The sequence below is a fragment of the Sciurus carolinensis genome, chromosome 3, assembly GCF_902686445.1.
Source record: "Sciurus carolinensis chromosome 3, mSciCar1.2, whole genome shotgun sequence".
In the NCBI taxonomy this organism is placed as follows: domain Eukaryota; kingdom Metazoa; phylum Chordata; class Mammalia; order Rodentia; family Sciuridae; genus Sciurus; species Sciurus carolinensis.
This window is the reverse complement of record NC_062215.1, coordinates 158,881,263-158,897,383: the sequence shown is the minus strand read 5'-3', so window position 1 is coordinate 158,897,383 and position 16,121 is coordinate 158,881,263. Positions and strand designations below refer to the sequence as shown.

At 38.9% G+C, this 16,121-nt stretch overlaps 1 protein-coding gene across 5 annotated transcripts in view; it reads left to right on the top strand.

Annotated features, from left to right (window-relative positions):
- Window positions 1–200: 200 nt before the first annotated feature.
- Erbb4 (erb-b2 receptor tyrosine kinase 4) overlaps window positions 201–16,121 on the top strand; it is a 1,062,955-nt gene continuing 1,047,034 nt past the window's right edge. For 4 of the 5 annotated variants that reach the window (XM_047545016.1, XM_047545015.1, XM_047545020.1 and 1 more), the window contains exon 1: window positions 201–870. In XM_047545016.1, the coding sequence (XP_047400972.1) occupies window positions 789–870 (82 nt within the window). In that variant the 5' untranslated portion in view covers window positions 201–788. Of the gene's footprint in view, window positions 871–1,739; window positions 1,845–16,121 lie in introns of those variants that run through there. The other variant, XM_047545019.1, reaches the window with a different exon arrangement.

Below are 16,121 nucleotides of genomic sequence, written 5' to 3'. Positions count from 1 at the left end.
AAGATTTCCCTTTGGGGGGAAGGGCGTGGCTAGTTGGGTCAGAGCAGGGGCGGGGTTTGCGCGGCTGAGGAGAGCCTGCCTGGTTGCGTGGAGGGTTGTTTTATTTCCACCCCTACCGCCCCCTTTATTTTCCGGAGTCTTATTAATTTCTCTGTGGGGCTGCAGCTGGAGACCGCGGAGCGCTGGAAATGACGCTCGGAGCTTTAATTACCGCAGCCGCTGGACAAGTGTGAGGAAAGCTGACAGGAAAAAGAAGGACAGGATCGGGGGAGAAGCAAGAAGCTCCCCCCGCCCCCCTTCCCTCCCGATTTGGACCGAAGGTGCAGGGAAACTGTAAAAGGAGCCGAACATAGCCCGGCTGCGGGGAGAGGCCGGAAACCTACCGCCTCTTTGCAATCAACTTTTTTTGGAAACCTTTTTTCCCCTTTCTTTTTATTGTTGACCAACCAGTGAGAGAGAGAGAAAGTGAGGAGGGAGCGAGAAAGCAAAGGCGCACACGAGGAAATAGCTGCACAGTCCGGCCCGGAGCACCAGGCGCATACATTCGAGCACACTCCCACACGCACGCACACTCACGCGCACACTTCAACCCCTCCTCCGGACCCTGGCCCTGGACCCCCGGGCGCGGACTGGGTCGCCAACCCTGGGAGCCGGTGCACAGAGCGCGCCGCACCCGCCCCCTTCGCGCCCCCACGCGCGCCTGGCTGGAGGATCTCCTCCGCGTGCCCGAAAGGGGATATGCCATTTGGACATGTAATTGTCAGCACGGGATCTGAGACTTCCAAAAAATGAAGCTGGCGACAGGACTGTGGGTCTGGGTGAGCCTTCTCTTGGCGGCAGGGACCGTCCAGCCCAGCGCTTCTCAGTCAGGTGGGTCGCGGTTCTTTCTCGCGCTCCAGCTGTTGAACCTGCTGCCGCCTGCTTGGCTGTCTCGTGTGGTGTGGCTCCCTCGTTCTCTTTGCCCATCCCGATACCCCCTCGCTCCCAGGAGTGGAGGGCTTCCTGCTTGGGCTTTCGGTCACTCCTCTCTCCATCCCAAACTTACCTTGTGTTTGTGTGCATGTGTTTGTTTATCGTGAAAAATGACTCTGTGCCCCTGTTCCTTTTTCCCTTTTCTTCTCAACCTCCTTTCTCTCGCGCGCGTTTTCTGTGAGCCTAAGCGGGATCCCTTCTAGTCGTGTCTGTCGTTCGGGACGTGGGAAACCCAGACCCCTCAGAGGAACCTCGACTCTGCCTCTCTGGGCACTCGAGGGAAGAAACCTCAGAGAAGCGCGCACCTCAGGGGCTGCGGAATGGCGGGGGTCACCGGGCTGCGCCTGCTGGGCCGCTCCTAAGCGGAGGCTGTGAGTGGAGCGCCAAGAGCTGGGCTTTGCACCCGAATGTGCTACGGGCGGCCGCTGCGCCCCCAATAGCCCGAGCTTTGCGGGGGTCAGATGAGACAAGAACCCAGCCTGGGCAGCTGGAACTCAGCGGGCGGGAGCGCCTCGGCCTGGGGCCGGGAGCTCTGGGTTTTCTTGGTCAACGTCCCAGAGCTCTCACCCGACTGACTTGAGGGACGCTTGCTTGCCTGACTGACCTCTTTAAGGGGGGAAAAAAAATGGGTGGCGTGGTGGGGGTGGCACACTGGAACTAGGAGCCCGGCCTTCCCGTCGGTTGCTGTGTTTGGCTCGAGGAAGAGTTCTTCCTGTAGTTCAACTTGCTATTGGCCGGAGTCCCTCTAACTTCTGTTTACTGCCCGGCCGGGTTGCGGAGCCTGCCGGTCGCGCGAATTGATTTAACCCGAGGCAGGCGCGGCGGCAGCGCTTGGTGCACGGTCACTGTTTGCTGGAGATCTTGAGCCCCAGGTATTTGGACAGGCGAAGGGCTAGTTGACCCAGAGACGCAGCACAGTGGGGCTGGCGCGAGGCGGCGAGCCGGGCTAATGACAGCACCTGCAGTGAGAGGGAGCTCAAAGTTTCTGGCACTTTGAGTTTCCTGGGGATGAAAGTGGGACAGGAAAGGACTGAGGAGAACCGGTGTCTGCCGCGGCCAAGGGGAGTCTTTTGGAGTGCCACGGAGATTTCCGGAACCATCCAGGGCTGGTGGTGGGAGTGTGGGAGGCAGTTTGAGGAGATAAAAGCCTCCGGGAGTGGCGATAGGGAGAGCTTTAGGCCCCCGGAGGGTGTCCTTCTGACCTCACCAAGAAAACAGTGAGCTGTAGTTTTCCCGCTCCGCCCCCACCGCCACCTCCCCCTCCTTGCCTAGTAAATAACAAGTTGCAATCATCGAGTCTTTCAAAATGACCTTCGAAAGGCACATGCACATTTGTGCAGGCCGTTTGCACCCTCCCAATTACTCCGAAATTCTTCATGCATACCAGGTCCCGCGCTCCACCACCTCAAGAATCACACCAACACGGACTCGAGATTCCAAGCGGCCTCTTAGATACATCCTTTTTTATCTCCCTCCCCGCCCGAGTCCCTTCATATTTTCCCTCAATGGGTTGATTATGCACATTGACCCATTCAAAAGCAGTTGGGACTGACACGCAGGCTTAGTCGACAGGAATTTCTACGAGGCGACCTACTGGGGGCTGTCTGGTTCAGCCCTGCCGCTGGGGGACCCAGCTCCGAGTCCGCAGCAATTTGGTATTAACTGTGCGGCTCCCGGTCGAGCTATGCCTAAAAGCCCTTTTCAGAATTTCTGCAAGGAATGTAATCCAAATTAGTTCTGCAGCTGTCCTCTTCCTCGTCTCAGGCGACACCAGCTCGCGCCCTCGCTCGTCTCTTCTCCTTTCCCTGGGCGAATCATCAGACCCACAAGTGAGCCCATTTAGAGCGCGAGGATTAGCGTGCCATTGTTGTTCCGTGTGTGACTCTGTACTTGAAATTCTGGGGGCACAAAAGCGAGCCTCACTTGTTCAAAACACAAAGTGATCTAGATGAAAGGGCCGCACAAAGAAAAGCTGTCGGTGCATCCCTGGCATAATTGCAACACGCATACTAAGGTGATCCTTTGGAAACTGTAAATGCCCCCAGGGACTTCTTTTTTCATTCTCCTCCACCGCACCTGGCCGGGAAAGTTCAGCTGGTTTTAATGTAGTGCCATTGTAAAAACAAGTTACTATCTGGGGTGTCAGGCTCTGTGTGTTTGTGGTTGCGTATGTGTGTGGCTGTGTGTTACCAAGTAAATACATATCGCGCGTCTCCCCTCTCGCGGTTAGCAGTCAGTAGCAGTTTGGAGGAGTTTGTTTTGGTCCAAATGAGAAATTAAGTGCGGATAAGTAAACTAAGCTGCCAGAGGGCGACAAGATGTTGAGTGAATTGCTTTTAGATGAAACAAATTAAGGAAACGAGGGAAGACAATCTGCTTCTCGCATTATTAGACACGCTTGGAGTTCAGGGGAAAGTGGCATATTTTTGAAATGCTAATTTTTTAAGCAGAAGGAATGCACCTTATTTACTGCTCTATGTGAACGGAATAAATTGTAGGGTGGGGGATTCTGTAGTATAGATCTTTAAGATATTTCTTAGAAAAATTGTGATGGAAGAGATTTTTAAAAAATTTTTGGTCTTGGGGAAAAATCAAGAGAGGAGGTTTTTTTTTTTTATTTCTGAAAAACTGTCTCATTTCCAATGATTCATTTTATCTGAAACATTATAGCCAAAGGTCCGTTATAAGGCAATTATAAGGCCTTAATGATTCTAATATTTGTCGTATTCCTATGATGGAAAATTATCAATATTACCTTTGTATTGAAATAAAATATATAGTGGTATTGAAGTGGCACTCTTACAGATATTAATATGTGATGAACAAATAGAGTTCCCATTTCTTATTTGCAAGGAATTTAGTCCAGCTTTTCATTTTATAAAAACATTCATGTTTAATAGATATATATATATTCAAGATATATCATTGTATCTCCAAATTTATTTTTACATATGCAAAAAAGTCATAAAACTTAAATGGCACAAAAATGTTAAATATATTTTCAAAAAGCATCAGTCCTTTTTTTTTTTTACATGTGTTTACTATAAGCACAGGCATGAGTATACTATTCCCTATCTTATAATTAGAAATTCTTATATATATATCAAATAGCTTTGTAAAAGAAGGTATTTTTCACTTCAGAACACTGCTAAATAAATTAATTCCTATTATAACTGTAAATTACTTGAAAATACTATTACTTTGTACTGTTATGATGAAATGGAATAACTCTGGTTGTGTCATAGTTTTTTTTTTCCCTCCTTAAATTCACTGCCCTTATTTTAATCATGCATGCATAGAAAGTAATTTTTTTTTGAAAATCAAGGCACTTATGGTTTTTTATATATATTTTTTTCATTTAGTCACTGGAAATATGTCTTAATTAAGAAATTACTTTAGAATATTTACCAAGGCATGTGCTTCATGGAAGATTTATGTGTTTTTTATTCTAACTTGAGCACAGTAAGTTAGCATTGACTGATTTTCAGAGTTTGCATTTATTTCATGGAAAATCATAGTTCGTACTTAAAGTGGATTCAAATATTTAGTATTCATGAGCTTTCCTCCTTTCGGTTCTTAAATAGAAGTACTATTTATCTTCTGTCTTTGCATTCACCCTTTCCATTACTATAGATTCTTTACCTCTTATTATTTATTGAGTTTACTCATGTGAATATATATTTTACTTTCTACGCTGAGTGCATTTATTTTTTGTGTGTCTTTCCCAGCAACCTGCCACTCAGCCACTGCAGGAGGAGTCCTCTGAGCCAGTTTTCATTCTTTCTTTCTGATAAATCTGATATGGCTGGTTGGCTGAACAATCGCAAGCCATTCCATTGCTCAGATTTATTCCTGAAAGAAAATAAAACGGCATCGATCCAAGATCCCTAGCACATCTCAAAAGCCCTTACTCCAAGGCCAAATCTTTCCAGAGAGAAGTTCCTCTTTACCATTTTTCTCTCTTCCCTCCTCTTGACCAAGGAAAGAAGGTGGACAACTGCCATTTGAAAAATGCTAGTGATGCAAGGAATTGTGCTCTTTCTATGTATTTTTGAAACTTGATTAGAGCTACCTTGAGATTAATGGCTATGTAAGGTGAACATTTTCCACCAAAATTGAATTAGGATGACTTGAACATTGCAGTTCTATAAAGTGATGTCATTTTTTATTATGTCAAATGAGTTATTAAGAAAATTTAGCATGTATTTTAAAAATAGCAGTAAGTTTTCCCTTTACAGAGTTCTGTAGCTATTGAATGTCCATGTGTGATTTGTAAATACCTAAAGCATAAATGAAGCAAATCATCAAAGAGGAAGTTCTGTTACCTACAAACTTGTTGACATTTGCTTTAACTTGACCCTTTTGAGAGATACTGCTTTTTATAGAGATGTTAATGTTTACATTGAAATTAACTTATACATGTTCAAGTCTAGAGTTGTTCTAGGAAAATTGACAAGAATATTTTGCTATTTTCTTTGCAGTGATCTATTGAATATTCCATGCAGGATAGAAGTTAATAATATTACCAACTTTGCTCCAGATTATGTTATCATTTTAGAGATGTTCTATTAGGTTAACATTTCACTATATGGAATCAAATCACATCTTTAATACTTAAGAAAATAAGTATTATAACATCAGGCAATCAGTAAACCCTTACTTTACAGGATTTCTAGGACCGCTCTCAACTGAAGTTTATAGTTTATAATGAAAAACACTTGATTTCCTACTTATTTTGAGTAAAAAGATCTTAAACCAATGTTTCTTGAAACTATAGCTCTTCTACATAACTTGAAGGAGACCTTAACTGCCTATTTTGTGGTTATGTGCAACACAGACTTAGACATGTGGTTTATATCAGGATTTCTACATTCTAGGGACAGTTCTTCAAATCACCTTTTTTACCTTGAGCAACTCACTCCATCTTTTTGTGACTTGCCTTGTCTGCCTGGGGGGTGGGGGGAGAGAATGCATGTAATTCACTGTTTTTCCACTGCATAGCAGTTTTCTTAAAAAAAAATGTTTAAAATCTGTGATAATAATGTACATTCCAGTAAGAAGTTGTTTTCGTACATGTAATTCAAATTGCCGTGTAATTTGAAACATGTGCACATATGTTAATAAACAAACTTTCTAGTAGGCCATCTCTGTCAGAAAGGCATATGTCTAAACAAATAAAGAGATCATTTACTGTACATCATTTGTATTTAAAGATCATTTCCCAAAAATGTTACTTTTCAGAATTGCTCTGTGGTCTCTTTAGATTTCATTGTACACTTTTTTTTTTCTCTATTGTTGGTGATTCTGACATGTTTTATTAAATAGATTGACCTATTTTCCATACTTTAATAAAAAGCTTTTAAAGCCCCCTTCTTTATGTTTGGTACTTAAACTAGTGCTTTCTAGTTTGACAGAGAAGAGACCTATCTCATTTTAATGACAGTCGAAAGTAAGGATATTTTGGAACCTATTCTGAAGTTATTTTTGACAATGTAATAGTCCATAGTTATTTTTATTTTGTATGAATGACTGCTCTATATGCCCATTATTTCGCACAACTCCAGGGGGCAGTAGCCACATAGGATTTAATGGAAATGGCACATGCCTGCACCATGGGTAGTGCAGCAACAGTCCTGCTGTTGTGTGCTAGTGAACAAAGCACCAAAGTAAAAAAGATTTGGGTTCTGGTAGTCTCTTGCAGTATGATCTCAGTAAGGACTCCTTGCCCCTGTCTCAATTTACTCAACTCTTAATGTAGCTAAACATGGTACCTAAACTATTAACATCCTGAATATTTCTAATGATTCAGTTAGAGAGAAAAAGGATGTTTAGAATTTTTTAGGGAAAAAAAATGCACTGGTTTTTAATTATTTTTGTAAGTGGACTTCTTTTTGTCAAGTGAATTCGTATGTGTAGTGGAGTATTGAAAATAGGCTTTTACCTCCTTTTGGGTTAAAGGAAATCTGCTTTTGTTAAAGCTGCAGAGAGAAGCCAGCTTTGTAGCCCCCACTTTTGAGCCTTTGGCATTTTTCCACTTTGTTCCACTGTCCTGTCTACGAGCTTGCCCTGGCTGTACATGTGGTGTAAAGTCTAGCACCATTTACAAGGTACTGATCTAGTCCATTCTTCATTTTTTAAGTAAGGCAACTGGAAGCACAGGGCAGTTAGGTGACATAATTTAGAGGTAGCTCCTGACACAAGTATTGTTTTCTATGAAATGCATGAAAATATTGAAAAGTCATAGCCATTTAAAGAATAAATAATAGTTGATGCTGTGTGAAAAGACAATTGTAAAAATTGAGATAGATTGGATTCACAGACCTAATTAGCATATCATATCGTGTATTTTAAGGGGAAGACTGTGAATCATCATTATCATACTTAATTTATTTTTAGGATGTAATCATTAATTGAATTTTTAACTTAAGACATACTGAAGAAATAGGAAATGAGGCACTTTCTCCTAACCAGGATGTGTTTACCTGGTTAAGCCTATTTTGAACAGAGAATTTTGACCTCAAAAGTCATATACAAGCAGCCCACATTAGTATGTGATGTAATAGAATTTTTAAGATTTTTTTAATGTGTGACTTTATGAAGATGACTGTGTACTAGTGAATGGTTATTTCTCTATTCCAGAATAAGTTATATACGTATTTAAAATGGATTGTAAAGGTTATGTGGTAAGTTCCACATTATTAGTTCTTGAAGACTATTCACCAGCAAAATCAAGGGAATACTTCAGATTTGTCTAGGCCCATCCTTGAATCCAAGATTCCTTATCATTTCTGCTCTTTTTGTTGATCCCTTTTATGTCTTTTATGTTTTTGTATTCTTTGAACACATATATTATCAAAGCTTTAGGTATCAAGACTTTATGAATGTTTTTTTATTGCACTTTTGCCTTCCTCTAGTTGGCATCTGCAAGATGCTGCTTTTGGCCTTTGTGACTTGGCAGTGCAGTTGGATCACCTTAATGCTCTCTAGTAGTCATGGCTGAGTTCCCTCAAGTGCCTGTGCTTTCTTGGGCATGATAGCATTCTCAGGAGCCCTAGTGACAGAGGGAGATTTGAAACTCGTTTTGGCAGGGAGAATCACTCCCTGTTAGGAAATGGAGATGAAAATGGCTCCCCCATAAAAGATTAACGTAGATAACATCGAACTTTGGGCCACGTCGTTAAACCTCTCCCTTGAGAAGCAGTTCACGATCATTACTCTAAATCATATTATTTCCAATATTGTAGAGGTCACTGAAGCATACTAAATACCAATAAGAACATGTAAGACTCAGTTTCTGAATCCAGGGAGTTAAAGAAATAGAAATCAACACACACACACACACGCACACACACACACAGAGAGAGAGAGAGAGAGAGAAAATATACATGTCCCCCCATTGAAACATAGTTTAAAGGTGTTTAAAGAGGAGAAAATGAATGAAATCAATGATGCAATCACCACTCACTTATTTTTCAGAAACATCAGAATTGTAAACCACCAGTTTCACTTGCTAAATCTTTACTACTCTTCTGACCTTTATTTATATCTGTTCTCTTTTGCATCTGGTATAAGTGGATATCCAAGTGTTAATCCTTTAGGATACAATGGGGATCATAAACCTGCCTTCAAAAAACACATCTGCTGGTTTTCTAGCTTTGGCTGAGGTTATCTCATGACTGCTTAGTACTTAAAAAAAAAAAAAAAAAAAAAAAAGACTCCGGGGTCTGTGACTGTGTCTAGTAGGACTGTAGCTTGGACAATAGCTTGTGCAGTCCTCTTTCAGGATGGGTCCCCATCAGTAGCAGGGGTGTATAATAGAGGTCATAGATAGCACTGACTATTTTGCTCTAGGCAAACTCTCCTTTTGCTAAAATCTTTCTTTGTCATTATTTGCTCTGCTTCCCTGTAGGCTTAAAGATTATGAGAATATGAGTTTTCTTTCTATAGGGACCTATGAAAACCAAATAAAAATAAAATGGGATGATATTTCTTTTAGATATACATTTGTTTTTTTTAGGAGTTCCTTTGGTTGTTTTGCCTCCAACTATAGCAGTTAAACAAGTTATTTTATTTTAAAGAAAATTGACCACATGGTTTATTAAAAATCTTCTCAAGATGGTTTACAAAAATCTTGCAATCCTTAGATACGTCAGTATAGGAGTATTGCAAGATCCTCTTAACTAGTCTGTGTTCCCTGGGCTCTACCTCTAAGACCTCCCTCCTGTCACTGCCAGATGACCATTCTACTATACCACATTTATTGTCTTAGATTTTATTCTGAAATATTCAGTGGGCACCCCTGTGAAGTCAAAACCTGCTAAAGTCATCAATTTTTTAAATGTGGCCTTAGAGTCTAAGATATCTTCTGTCTAAGCACTGGTTTGACTACTGAATGTTCCATGACTATACAATGATTGTTGTCTTTAGTTGTGCTGATTCCTTTCTCTGAATTCATAGCTTTCTTGGTGCCTCTGCCTGACCAAACTGTTGACTGTTAAGTTTTACTTTGAATTATGCCCTCTTCATTACATCTGTCTTCACTGACTATCATACCCTATAATCCTTATCAATATCACTACCACTTATTTAATCTAAACTGTCCTATTATTTTCACTTTTCAAATGCAAGAGATTTTATCCTCTGTTGGAGACTAATGTGGTACCCACATACATAGTAAGCACTTTAAAAATATTTTTAAATGAAAGAATAACATACGTTTGCTGGAACAATTTTAAGCTCATTCATGGATAGTTATTATTTGTAATTAAATCATATAGTGTACAAAGTAAGCTCTTCTAAAACATAATTATAGAATTCTTAATAATAGATATTAGGCATGTTTACCCTGGGAATTTCTTTGGTTGCTTTCTTCAGCTTCCTAGGGTATTTCTTCAAATGGAGTGTTTCCAAGACTATAGCATTTGTCTCCATGCCCATTTTTAGAGTGTGCTTATAATATGGTACAAAGTATTTCTGTTGGTTTTATTTTTGGCAAGGAAAATAAATGTGAATACCATTCTTAAATGTAACTTTGTTATAGTCTACTATTTTTGTTATATGGCCATTGTATGGCTTTATCTTATCTCCCATTTGAATATTTTAACTAGTTTAAGCAATAAGCATTTTCTGACCCCTCAGTCAGGACCATGTTAGAAACTAAGGGAGAGATATTAAAAAAAAAATCAAGATGCAAAATTTTTCCTTCTTTTAAAAAGGCATAGACAAGACCACTAAGACAAAATATAAAAATGTTATTAAGTGATTTTGCCAACTCTTGGGAGAAATATTTGCCTTTAGAGAAATGCTAGTTAAGTATTTCATGTCAAAAAGGATTCCAGACAGAATCTAGTATTTTCTATTCCTGGATATATGTGATAATACAACTTTGTTATAACTAAGATTTCTCAGTATCTTAAAATAGACAACTAGACATATGCTTACCATTTTATAAGTACCCTATAAAGGAAGCATTTGCAGTGTAACTGAACAGAGAAGTGATGGGGATTCTCTTAGCTGCTCTTTTAGATGATTCACTCTGCATTCTAAAAATTGGTGAGATGATTGTGGTATTTATAGAGTCAGATTCTACCAGGAAAAGTGTTCATCTAGCTATTTTTTCTCAGGTTACCAGATTCTAAGCAACTCTGGGCCACTAGGGTGCACTCATTGTACCTTAGTTTATAACTGCCTGAAAGAGTTAATGTAACTCTTCCACTGTATGCAGAGTAATCTGTTATTAAAAGAACCAGGCATGGAAACATTGGCATCTCTCTTCTAAGGTTCTTTAGAATTTTCTTGTTCTTTTTTTTTTTCCCACCTTCAAGAATCCAGAGAAGGAAGTTTGGGTCAGAGATTGTTGATCTACTTTGTAGATGAGGAAATAGAAATGTAGAGGAGTAAGTCTGACAGGTCCATCAGTCTGGTGTACTTATACATGTGTGCCCTGTCCTGAGAGCCAGCTGGCTTGGCCTTCTGCTTGACAGCCCCTTGTGTGCCACCCTCACAGCTGCAGAAGCTAGTGATGCCTCCCCAAGGCATGACTTCTCTATGCTACTTGCCCACTGAGCAGGAAAGCCATGTTTAGTACACCAGATCCTTCTACCTTCAGGTCAAACAGCTCTTTCTGCTTCCCTATAGCTGCATGAGGAAACTTGTCTAGTAACTCCATCAGTAAGGAGTACTGCTTTAGGTCATGCTGGGTTTTCCCTGCTCCCTCATGTCCTCTACATGTCTGTTTGCATTGTGTATGTTAAATGATCACAGGAGACTTTTTGTTGTTTGTTTGTTTTTGGAACAGGGACTTTTGCAAGATTTTAGGACTTGCCTTTATATAGTTTGGGGAAGCTATTTAAAAATTTTTTTAGAGATAGAAATACAAGTTAGGTACAGGGCCTTGGAAACCATTGATGCAGCAGAGGGTCTCTGAAGCTGAAGCCTTTTTAAAAACATTATGGTAAATCTGCATATGTTTGAAAATTTTACACTTTAGGAAGTAATATTGTTGCCCTTTTAACTATAGAGTTTTGGGTTATTATATAATTTTCCCCTTAGTGTATGGAGTTACTGTCCCTTATTAATGCAGAAGAATGTGTTTATTCAAGAAGAAAATTATTATGTGGCATGAAAGCACACCACGAAGTACTTCAGTATGTCTTTGTGTGAAATAACATACTACATAGAGATAATTTTCTAAATATTTTCTAAGTACAAAGATATCTGGTTTTTAACCTCAAATTTTAAAATGGGTCATGTGATACTGTCTCTTACACAATTTTGTGGTTCATAATATTGGCATGTGATTTAAAGGAATTGTGCTGGTTCTGGAATGTAACAGCTATGTTATTAAGATCCTACTCCCTAAAATGTAGCTCATTAGAATTTTAATCATTTGTTCTTTAGCATGACTAAAAGTCTATCTTTGACTTTTACCCTCTGGCTAAGTTAAATGTGACCATTTTAGCTACAATCAACATTATTAACTAGCAATGAATGAAACAATGCATTTAAATTAAAATCAGTACTGAGCACAGATTTTGGTGATATTTTTAAGTAATATATTAACACATTTAAGAAACAATAAAAAGATTGTTATTTCAAGTCATAGTTTTATGATGTAAAAATACCAGTTAAACAGTTAATATTTCCCAGTTGTTAACTCAAATTTAGCATCCAATTGTTTCTGATGATATATTGAAATCTCTAAGAATATGCTTGGAATTAATGGAAACTGAGGTGATTGGTATTCAGATATAATGCTTTAGTTGCCTTTTTCTTTTAAGTGCGAAATGAAAATTGAAAATATGAAAGGCTTTGAGATAAATGGAAATAGACAAAACATTTTGTGCAACTGTTGGTGAAAGGGGCATTCATTATTTTTGCTGAGCATACTCTATTGCTTGTGGACAGAATTAGCACACATAAGCCAGAGAAAGAGATAAGACAAACAGAATGGCATGCAGCTAATTTTGTTTAGCAAATTTAGATCTGTTGCATGCTATTTCACTCTTACAGACTCTCTCAGTCTCTCTTTGAAAGGTACAGATGAAGTTTGTCTCCCACATCTTAACAGCTTTCACTCAATATTTATAGACTATATAAAAATAAATTTCTCTAAGTACCATATTTCTCACTGGCAGGATGAGTACTGTGAAGGTAGATTTATTAGTGAGGAAAGAAAAAAACAAAATCATTTCTGTTGTTTCAGGACTGCAGAAAATAACATGTCAAAGCATCCAAAATATCTTTGTTTCAAGGACATATATGTTGGGATGATAATATTCAAGCATTTTTGTTAGTGAGTCAGAAATTCCATTATTTCATGATATCTCAAACTAGTCGTTGATTTGACATTTGAGCCTATGGGATGTGATTCTCTGTAATTATTAAGAAGTTGCTTAGAACACAATCAACAAACCTTAGTCAGTGTGAATAAGTACTATCATCCCATAGAATAAATTTCAGTGAAATTTCAAAATTAGGTTAACTTGTGTGAGAAAGTGGTCATAAGACATGTGACACTTGATGGAAATGTGATTCTAGAAAAAGCTAGGAATTTAAAAATTAATGTCCATGTTTGGAAATATCTCAAGATAAGTTTCTAATGGTCTTTTTGCACAGTGAATTAAAAGGTATCCGAAGAGTCACAGTGTTATTTGCTAGACCTTTGTCATGGTGCAAGACTACATTCTCCATAATCAAGTTCACTGTAGAGAATAATTCTCATATTCATGAGTTGTTCATCTCATCATGTTGCTAGTGGTTATTTCAAGGTTAATTTTTCTTCAGACAGTGTCTCTCTTGATTAAAGTCTGTAGTAATTGTATATGTGCTGATATAGCACATGAAGGTTTTTAAACTTGAAGACATATTTGATGTATATCAATTCAAGATCAAATGCTTATCAATGCCTCCTGCTCAAAGACACAAAACTTTATTATTTATTTTTTATTTCTACTAGGAATGTGGAGACTTCTGTTTGACATTTTCAGAATCCCATAAACACTTTGGCAGGTTATGATGAAAAAGTATATTCCAGTACCAGGACCTATGTTTCTTACATTTTACTGATGGTTAAAATACTGAAATATTTTATACCTCACCCAGTTGGATTTTCCAGTCCCTTATCCTAGAATCCTTTCCTCAGACTTGATCAAGCGACTGAGGAGTTAACAGCCAGCACATTAATGGACCTCCAGTCCTCTCCTATGGCACATTCTGTGATCCATTCTGATGTGCCTTGGACATTTTACAGCTACTAAACATTAAGACCATTACCCTTGCACATAATAAACAATTTGTCCAAGAGTTTTAAAATAATAGAAATATGAATAGTGTCATACTAACTTTGCCACCCTTTAGCCAGTTTGAGGAATGTAGTTAAGTGTATGCAGCATAGACACTTATTTTATACAACTTGCAGTTTGAAAGGACACGACTTAAATGATGTCACTTGTCCATAGACTGAAAATCATATGAGTGAGGCAAACCAAAGGAGCCAAGGAAAGCAGATGCTGTCAGTTATGTTGAAAGTGAGTGTGAGTGCTGATGTGCATTTTGTGTCTATATATCGAACTGCTAAATATTTACAACAGTTTGAATTTGTGATGAACACCATGTATGTGGAAGTAGCCATATCACATGCTCATATTGTTAATCAGGATTAATAGTTATCTGGAAAGATTAGCTATTACTGGTGTATATATTAGATATGGGACTCTCTTGAGGGCACATCACCTCACTACCCTTTTCATTTATGGCTAATAAGGAGAAGAAAAAAATCCAATTTAAAAATTTTTTTACACAAATAAAATATCATGGTAGAAATTGCGAATATCAGTTGAGTAATGGTACTTTTGGTAACTTAAGTTTGGATATATAATCACAAAAGAATTATGTCACACTACTTCCTCTGGAGAATGATTGAAGAAGTACAGACATGTCAGGCCTGGAGAAGAGAAGTCTCGGGAAGAGATAACTGTCTTCCATAGTTGAGGGCTGTTACATATAAGAGGGATTAGCACTGTTCTCTGTAGCCTTGGAGAACAGAAACATTAACAGCTGTTTGAAATTGTAAGGCATCAGATTTCAGTTGAACACAATCAAGGGGTTTCTCATAGCTAGAGCTTCCCAGAGCTGGAGTGGCCTGTCCCAGAAGGCAGTGCGTCCCTTCATGTGTGGGGTGGTAAGCTCTGACCTAACCTCTTCTGTGACTGTAAGGAGTGAATGAGGCAGCTGAGGAACAACTGGTCAGCAGTGTTGTGTTGGGCTCCATGACTTCTGACCCATCCTACCCTGACCCTGAGGCTTTGTCACATGCACACCAAGGCCAAATATCCTTGACAAGCCACTGAAAAAAGAGGTGAAACCCAGATTTCATGTTGTCATGGCTAAGCTTCCCAACCAGCCGATTTTCACCATCCTGCCTACTCTGCAGACTGGTGGATTTGTGAGGGATTTTTCAGAGTTTATTTTATTTTATTTTATTTTTTTTAATGTCAAATATTTTATTCTTGATAGTTTCATTTTAGACATTTATATCTGTCTGATGCAATGCAAATCACCCATTCATTCTTGGTTAAATATACAGAATAAAAATATATGAGCTTTATATATACACACACATGCACACTTCATTGTGTTTCTGGGTTTATGATAGCAAGTATTTGTAAGTCTGGCTCTAACTAAACAGGAAGTAGAAATATGTAGGAAGGTGGGGACATGGGCAGAGCAGGGAATTTAAAAATCCAGGCTGCAGTTGTGGGTGGGGAGGGAAATCACAGCAAAAGAAGGACTTTCCTAAGCGGACTGAAAATCAGAAGGGTATAAAAAGATAAAGGTACAAATGCATGCTTCACTTAATTACAAATGTAATAGCAGTTTATTAGGCAGTTTTGGAAACGCAAGAGTTTTGACGTTTCAGTCTCTTTTATTGCCACTTCTGGGTCTCTAAACACAATGTTTTTGTCTTTTTCTTTTGTGAACTTTCTTTTAAAATACTTTGTTTCCTTTGTATGAAAATGGAATTTCTGTGACATACTTTCTTCTGCTTTGGTGTTTCTGACTTACCACATTCCTCATGTCTACATCTATATCCATTTTAATGCCTTTCCAAGTTCCTTGACTGTGTTGGTATTTCGATGTATTATCTCCAGTGCTTCCTAAAACCTGCATGGCAGGGGTATGAATCCTCTTTCATGGATAAGGAAACTAAGACTCAGAATTACATAATTAGCCAAATCACATGCTACTTCTCAGCATAGGCAATAGTCTAATGATCAATTTGTTGTTTGTTTTCCATCAGACATATATTTTGGTTATGTATCCTTAAGGGCAAAGATGAAGATCCACTCATTAAGAAACAAGTCTTTTCTGAGGTTCTGCCTAAGCTGCTTGTCTTCATGACTTTTGTCTTAGTTTTGAAGTCCTTTCAGTTGTCTCATCTGTCGGACTATTTTGAGCTCTTGCCCCACTATAGAGCTGTTGTCCTTCCTGTTTCTTCCACTTAGATATGCCATGATATCTTCAACTCAAACTATCCAATATTTTGTTCTCAGTTTTCCCAATTTAATGTGCTTTTATTAATTGTTATATACTTCTGTAAACCCCAAATTAAATTTTTTTTTTTTTTTTTTTTTTTTTTGGTGGCACCA